Here is an 8267-nt window from a genome sequence, read left to right on the forward strand (position 1 = left end):
TTCTGCCCAGTTTCCTCATTCTCTTCATTTGCCTGGCAAACTGTCTAGATTGTGAGTTTCTTGGGGCAGGACCTGGGCATCTTTATATCTCCAGGTTTTAGCATAGTGCCAAGCACACGATGCTGCTCGGTAGATGTTGTTGAATTAAATTAAATCAAGGAAGAATTCCAGCCTCATAAACAATAAGTTTGCAAATCAACCCTGAGGTAAATTTTTCTGCTTATGTCTGATCTCATGCATCCTGTATTGGTTTGTATTAGTGTTAGTTTCAGAGTAAAGGATTTTATAACTTTCACCCCTGTATATTAACTTACTCAACAGTTTTTGTTTTGTTTCCTTTTGCCTTGCCTAGAGTATAATATATTCTAAAAAGGAGGGTATTTGGGCTGAGGATACAAACATCTTAATTTTTAGCTTTGTCTATGACCATGGAGAGTGTTTCACAAGAAATTTATCAGCTTCTGCCTATTAGAATCATCTGAATTCCACCATGCCTTGTGGAAAATTCATATACATATATTTCGGTTTCTCTGAAAAAGATGTTCTACCATCCAAATGAGAGAACTAACATTTACTCAATTCTTCCTATATGCCAGAGACTGTTCTGTGTGTTTTACATACACTAATTCCTTTAGTATGCTAACAGCTCTATGAAAGGTAAACTCTATTGCTATCCCCATTTTATGTTAGGAAAATGAGGCACAGAAAGGTTAAGTAACTTGCTAGAGGTCACATAGATAATAATATGGTCTGGATTTGAACTCAGAGCTTAGTTCGGCTTCAGAGGCCATGCTCTTAACTACTGTGAAACTCTTAACTACTGCTTCCTCATAAATCTAGATACATTACTTTTATCATTAACCTGTGTTAACAATAATAATAATGCTTATTATTATATAACATATTAATATATAATATGATAATAAGCTTATTATAAGCTGTACTTGTTAGCTGTATTAGTTATAATTGTGAAATTGTAAATAACTTAATACTCAAATAGATAATAGTGTATATGTACAATGGATGGTTATTTAGAAATCAAATTCTTGAAGAATACTTACTACTATGGAAAAGCACGTTTGGCTGAAAAAGTAAGAGAAAGATCACAGTTTCTGTTTGAAAGCACACATAATGGACTTATATGTGATAAATATATAAATATTTATTTTAAAAGACTGGAAAGAAGTATATAAGTGATTCTTTGTATTACAATTGTGAGAAGATAAATTTGAAAAATACTTTTAAAATGTCATTTGTTCAGGGTCGCCTGGGTGGCTTAGTCTTTGGCTTTGGCTCAGGTCACCATCCCAAGTTCCTGGGATACAGCCCCTCATCAGGATCCCCGCTCAGTGGGGAGCCTCCTTCTCCCTCTCCCTCTGCTGCTCTGCCTGCTTGTGCTCTCCCACTCTGTCAAATAAATAAATAAATAAATATCTTTTAAAAAAAAACCCATAAATTGATGTTTGTTGGATACTTCCCACGTACTAGGTCCCATATTAAATTCTTCATGGGTGTTTTCTCAGTAAATTTTCCCATCAGTCCCATGATCTAGGTATTACTCATTTTTCAGATGAAGAATCCTAGAACGATTATATAATTTGTCTAGGGTCATATAGCCAGTAAGTGAGAATTGGAACCTCTATACAAGACTCTTTCTGTTCTGTATTTTATAAAATTTTCATAAGTTATGTTATTTACATGATCAAAAAATTAATTTTATAAATCATGCAAAAATTGGGAACTACAAGTCAGACTTATACGACCTGCTAGAATTTACTTATTTGAGCCATCAGTTCCCTAAACTAGCTATGCAAAATAACAGAAGTCTGGGATTTGGAAGAAATGAGATGAGGCATTTAAGAAGTTTAAATAGACTCACTGGTTTCTCTTCTACCAAGAATTTTTTTTTGACCATTTACCATGGGGAGCTGATTATTTTTCCAGTGTGAGTTGCAGGCCTGATGCATATGTTATAGGCTAGTTAACATATGATAAAGCTGAGCATTTTTGACTGTTTAAGAATTCCTTAACTATTTTTGTTGTGGTTGCTACTGGTTCCTTTTGTATCGTTGGATCCCAAAGTAGATGTAGCCAGTGCCCAAAGAGAAGATTACTGTATGTGAATATGTGGACTGACCCCCTCCCCATGGACATGGTAGAAGGATTTTTCTTATAGAAATATGTATCTATAGTTGACAAATGTATTTAATGAAAGAGATGCTCAGTGACATCTATAATCTTCAAGAATAACATCAAACACTGAAGGCAGCTGTCCCATTTTTCTGTAGTTATCCCACTGTAAGCAAAATGGGTCACTGAATGACTCCATAGCGTATTTCACATGTCCTTATGGTAAGAGAATTCTGACTCCTTGTGTGATTTTTAATTTGAGGAATATGTGTCATAGCAGGAAAACACAGTTACCTATAAACCTTTGAAGAATCATTAGAGAATTCTTATTTTGGCAGGAGGTTGGTTTGGAAATGACAATACATAGAGATCAAGGAAGAAAATGCCCACCTGGTCATTTCTGTTACGTGAATAGACCTTGTCAGTAGAAGGGCAGACTCGTGGTGAATCTGTGAATGAATGTGTGTGTGTCACCTTACCTGTGAAAGAGGGAGCAGGGATACATGAAGGACAGGGTCACATGTAAGGCGTGTAAGACTACTGCTGAAATAAAGAAGGGGACTGAACCTGTTTCTTTTACCACAGAAAAGTGGGAACATTTTTCTCAAGATACAACTCTTCCCAACCTTTTCCTTTTCTTTTTGACTTTTTAAAATACAGAGAAAACATTTCAGCATCTCCATATTCTTTCCACTGATCTGGGTAATCCTTTGCTTTCCAGCCATAAAACTTGATACAGTCCAGTGCCATGTAGTGAGCTCCTTCTGTGGACTCTGTTCCGTTAGTCCTGAGTACGGTGCTTGACTCTGCCACCCACGGCAAGAGCTCTGGGAACAGGTGCACCGGGCGGTTGGTCACCCTGACCCTGTGCGTGTATGTTACGTTGCAGGGATGGGGCTGGGAGGGTGGCGTGAGAAGAGAGGATGCTGATGGAAAGGGGAAGTTCTGAGGTGTGAAGAGAACAGTTTTTTCTTCTGAAGAATGTTTCCTATGGCTAAGCAAATATGAAAATCAGTGAGCCAGCGTCTGTGTGCTGAGTAGTGAGTCAGAACTTGCTGCATTAGACCTGAGTATTAAATGGGTCTCTGTGTTTGGTCCTGCACTCTTCATTCCTGTACTAAAGGACAAATGGGGAAGTAAGAGGTATAGCGTAATGATTCTGAGCCTTCCCTAAGCATAGAACTTTCTGCCTGCAGTGGGCTTTGGTTCTAAGTACACTCTTTCCTGCTCTGGGCAACCTTATTTTAGCAAGTGGAGATGTGAACATGTTTACCTTTTTTGTTAAAGATTTTGTTTATGTGAGAGAGTGAGCAAGCACAAGCAGGGCGAGCTGCAGCGGGAGAGGGAGAAGCAGATTCCCCACTGAGCAGGGAGCCCGACACAGGGCTCAATCCTGGGACCCCAGGACCACAGCCTGAGGTAAAGGCAGACCCTTTACCATCCAGGCGCCCCATATTTTTACTTTCAAATATAGGGCCTTTATGCAATTACCACTTTTAAACATTCTTTGTCTTGATCTGTATGAATACTTAGAGTAAGACTTCCTATAATATACCTGCTAGATCAGTTTCAGGTTTTACTTCTGCCTTGATGTCCCTGAGCAATCTTGTCTTTCTCCCCTCTCTTGTTCTTGGTTTTTGACCTTACAGAGAAGTGTGGGAAATGGAACTGGATAGACTCAAGAATCAGGATGGCGAAATAAATCGGAACATTATGGAAGAGACAGAGCGGGCCTGGAAGGCAGAGGTGAGAAGAGCTCTGTGGGAAAGCCTTGATTTGGGGCTTCCAGATAGTATAATCTTTGGGTGTGGTGTTACACCGCTAAGCTGTACAAGTATTATACCATACAGCCACTAAGCACTTGTTTTAACTAGCTGGAGGTAGCTTCGTATATGTAAAATTAATAATGTGTGTGTGTGTGTGTGTGTGTGTGTGTGTGTGTATGTGGTTTCCTTAGATCTTATCACTAGAGAGTCGGAAGGAGTTGCTGGTATTGAAACTAGAAGAAGCAGAAAAAGAGGCAGAATTGCACCTTACTTACCTTAAGTAAGTACCCCCCCATTAGAGAGTTTTAATGGTCCTGCAGTTTTGCGTTTTTTCGGTGGTTTGGTTTGGTTTGGTTTGGTTAGTTTTCTGAAACCCGAGGCTTGCTAGTCTGGCACTTACTCTGTCTTCACAGGAATTCCAGGGCCACCTCTGTCTGCACAACAGCCATGGTTTAGTGATTTCTCTTCCCGTATCTTACAGTTTTGTATTTTTGATTGTATTGGTTCCAACTGCATAAATGCATAAACAGTATCTCTTCACGGTGTCAAAGCGTAACAAGTATCTTTGGAGATTTGTTTCTCATAGTCATTTCTCCTCTTTCTGCCATGGAATCTAGAGGACCCCTGTGGCATTTCCAGGCAGACCAAAGCCCTCTCTCTGTGGTTGGTCCTCTTTCTCTAAGAATTGGCGTTAAAGATGCCTGACTTAGAGTGAAGCGCACGAACCCTGGCCTCTTCCTGCCCCTGGTTGACCAGCCACTGTCCTGCTAGCTCCGAGAGCCAGGAGCTGGCCTTGCTCTAATTCTCTGAATTCCTGTTGGTTTCTTGAAAGGTCAACCCCCCCAACACTGGAGACAGTTCGTTCCAAACAGGAGTGGGAGACAAGGCTGAACGGAGTTCGGATGATGAAAAAGAATGTTCGGGTAAGTGTTGTACTGTGTGACCTTTGTGTCACGGTTCAGTCAGTGCTTATACCTCTGGTGACTGGGAGGGACCTTGTACATTGTCACTGAGGGCCTGCCCCACCCCTGCCTTTGCTCTCCCGACACCGGACGATGCCCTCTTTCTCGGGCAGCTTACTCAGCTCAGCAGAAAGGGTAATCTGCTCCTGGCTCTCTTTCTAGGACCAGTTTAACAGTCATATCCAGTTGGTGAGGAACGGAGCCAAGCTGAGCAGCCTTCCTCAAATCCCTACGCCCACTTTGCCTCCACCCCCATCAGAGGTGAGAGGGCTGGCGTGGGGCAGTCTGCCTTTCTGTGCTGATGGCACAGCCAGAGTCTTCTACTTGCTCCTTTTGTGAAGAGATTGGTTTTACTACTGGTATTATTTATTATAACATTATTATTGGTATTATCTGGCCTAAGAATTACTCACTGATTTCTGCTCCAGATTCCTAAACTTTCATTTTCATCCTTTCTCTCTTGTCCTTCACCTCTCCCGCTCTATAGACAGACTTCATGCTTCAGGTGTTTCAGCCGAATCCCTCTCTGCCTCCTCGGATGCCCTTCTCCATTGGGCAGGTCACAGTGCCCATGGTGATGCCCAGCGCAGATCCCCGCTCCTTGTCTTTCCCAATCCTAAACCCTGCCCTTTCCCAGCCCAGCCAGCCTTCCCCGCCCCTTCCTGGCTCCCATGGGAGAAGTAGCCCTGGCTTGGGTTCCCTCGTTGGCCCCCACGGTCCACACATGCCCCCTGCTGCCTCCATCCCGCCTCCCCCAGGCTTGGGTGGTGTTAAGGCTTCTACTGAAACTCCCCGGCCCCAACCAGTAGACAAACTGGAGAAGATCCTGGAGAAGCTACTGACTCGCTTCCCCCAATGCAATAAGTAAGTATCTTTCAGGACTAATTTTAAAAAAATGTGTCAGAGAAATGTCTGTGGTTGAAAATAGGGGAGGTTTCCTGGGTATTTCCCACAAGGACAGCGTAGAATCTGTCTCCTTCAACATACGGCTTCTTAGGGCCCAGATGACCAACATTCTTCAGCAAATCAAGACCGCACGGACCACCATGGCAGGCCTGACCATGGAGGAGCTGATCCAGTTGGTAGCAGCCCGCCTGGCTGAACACGAGCGGGTGGCGGCCAGTACTCAGGTGGGAACTCAGACCTGCTCAGGTTGGGGAGAGGCAGGTTTCGGAAGAACTGGGGGTGACACACAGCACTGCATCCAGGGGTCTCTAGCCTGCTGTCTTCCTTTGTTGGAGTAGGAAAGAAAATGATTTCTTTTTGTTACCTGCTCTGTTGCTCAGACTCTCTCTCCTTACTCTGACAATATTTCTGCCCACAGCCCCTCGGTCGCATCCGGGCCTTGTTCCCTGCTCCGCTGACCCAAATCAGTACCCCAATGTTCTTGCCTTCTGCCCAAGTTTCGTATCCTGGAAGGTCTTCACATGTAAGGCTCTTTTTCTTTGAAAACTGGGATGTGGAGAAGCTAGGGGGTGAGGAGGGACCAGGTTTACAGGTGGAGTGCAGGGAAAAACTGCCCTCTCATCAGCTGGGCTGTTGGCCGCCCCAGCTGAGAAAACGCAGGTGCTTCCAGCAATAATCTGTATTTGAACTTCTCTTTCTTTTGGTATAAACTCTTTTAGCATCATGGGCAGAAGAGGCAAGGAGACCCAGAGGTTCCTTACTCTATGGCTGTCCCTCCTCTGTCCTGTAGGCTCCAGCCACCTGTAAGCTGTGTCTAATGTGCCAGAAGCTTGTCCAGCCCAGCGAGCTGCACCCAATGGCTTGTACCCACGTGCTACACAAGGAGGTGGGTGCTGCGGACCTTCTTCCTTGCCACTCCTTCTTTGCTGAGTTTTTCCTCAAACATGTTGCTGTGTTGATACTCATCATTAATATCTCAGCATGAGGTTTTCAGTAGGTTGTGGCTTTAATAGTCAACAGAATTCAGAATGCTGGCAGCTAGGATCTCCCAGCTTCCTCTCCCCCCATTCTCTTTAGGGGACTGGGTGAGCAGCACGTCCTAGAGCACTGATAGGTTACTTTCTTGGAACACTGACAATAAGACCTAAGTATCTAAACATTGTTTCAAATATAGCATTTTCAGGAGGCTGCTTAGACAAGGATGGAATAGGGAACCTGAATGTGAGATTAGTAAATCCATTAACAGAACAGCTTGGAGGTCTGCCTGTTGGGGATGATCTTCACAGACTGACAGGTTATTCCTATGGTGGATTATGTTACCAGACAGAGTTAAGTCTCCTAGCAGCAGGGATGATTCCTTCTTTACTGTTTTCTTTTGTTCTTTTTTATTTTCCGAGAGCCAGCAACTGAATTTACGTCTAAATTCTTAGGGGAGAATCCTGAATAAGATTTGAGGGTGGTGGTATCTGGAGATGGGAGCATTTCTCAGCCTAAATGGATCACAAGAAGGGGATGTCCACTGCAGGTCTCCGACACAAAGCAGTGCCATACCATTCTTAGCTAATTGTTAATGGTCCCTGTAAAAAGAATAGATTCCCCTGCTTTGAAGAGTCTTTTGGGGGTAAGAGCCAATGAAATAGCCCATCTGGTCCCCATGGAAAGAGGCTGTCTGACATAGTCATGCCTTCCTCAGCCCTAGTGAACCTCGGTGGCACGCTCTCCCCTCCTTTCCTCATCTTTACAGATAAACCTGAGATATGTCTTTCTTCCTTTCCAGTGTATCAAATTCTGGGCCCAGACCAACACAAATGACACTTGTCCCTTTTGTCCAACTCTTAAATGACGGACCTGACTGGGGAGGAAGAAGAGGAGAAACTGATGTGAACAGGAAGCGCGGGTTCAAGATTTCTAAAACTCTATATTTATACAGTGACCTATACTCATGCCATGTACATTTTTATTATATAGGTAATGTGTGTATAGAAAGTCTGTATTCAAATGTTCGTAAATGAAAGTATGTATATTATGCAGAAATGGTCTCTCCCCCTCCCCTTGCAGTTCCTTCGAGGGATGCAGATCGTAGCCTGATGTTTAGTTTGCCCTTGAAATTACAATATTCTTGCCTAGGGCTGTTCTCAAGTACAATATAAAAACCATCTAGGAAGCTGCTGTTGCTCTAAGGCCATCCTGCTTTGATTTGGCTCAGCCTCTAGTTCATTTTCTTAAGGCTCATGTATGCAGATTTGAACCCTGGTGCTCACCCGCTGTCCAACCAGATGCCTTGCTTACCGAAAGCCCATGGAAGCCCCAGTGTTGTTCTAGCCACTCGACGCCAAATGGATAAAATGAGACCGATGGAGAAAAAGAAAATGTAACCCTAATAGTTTGAATTTCCATTGAATATTTTACTGTGTTAACGCTCATTATTTGCACATAGACATTAGGTTTACAGAGTATTCCGTTTTACATCAGCAAATTCACAGTCCAAGAATAACAACATAAC

The 8267-nt window shown here is 43.2% G+C and overlaps 1 protein-coding gene across 4 annotated transcripts in view; it reads left to right on the plus strand.

The window, feature by feature from the left end:
• The window catches only part of RNF214 (ring finger protein 214), a 44777-nt gene extending 36610 nt beyond the window's left edge, over nucleotides 1-8167 (plus strand). For all 4 annotated transcript variants that reach the window (XM_032356492.1, XM_032356490.1, XM_032356491.1 and 1 more), the window contains 9 exons: nucleotides 3780-3876; nucleotides 4088-4176; nucleotides 4729-4819; nucleotides 5021-5119; nucleotides 5346-5722; nucleotides 5856-5988; nucleotides 6183-6287; nucleotides 6555-6650; nucleotides 7542-8167. In XM_032356492.1, coding sequence (XP_032212383.1) covers nucleotides 3780-3876; nucleotides 4088-4176; nucleotides 4729-4819; nucleotides 5021-5119; nucleotides 5346-5722; nucleotides 5856-5988; nucleotides 6183-6287; nucleotides 6555-6650; nucleotides 7542-7607 — 1153 coding nt within the window. In that variant the 3' untranslated portion in view covers nucleotides 7608-8167. The remainder of the gene's footprint in view (nucleotides 1-3779; nucleotides 3877-4087; nucleotides 4177-4728; nucleotides 4820-5020; nucleotides 5120-5345; nucleotides 5723-5855; nucleotides 5989-6182; nucleotides 6288-6554; nucleotides 6651-7541) is intronic.
• Nucleotides 8168-8267: the final 100 nt, after the last annotated feature.

The sequence above is a fragment of the Mustela erminea genome, chromosome 9 (assembly GCF_009829155.1).
Source record: "Mustela erminea isolate mMusErm1 chromosome 9, mMusErm1.Pri, whole genome shotgun sequence".
Classification (NCBI taxonomy): Eukaryota; Metazoa; Chordata; class Mammalia; order Carnivora; family Mustelidae; genus Mustela; species Mustela erminea.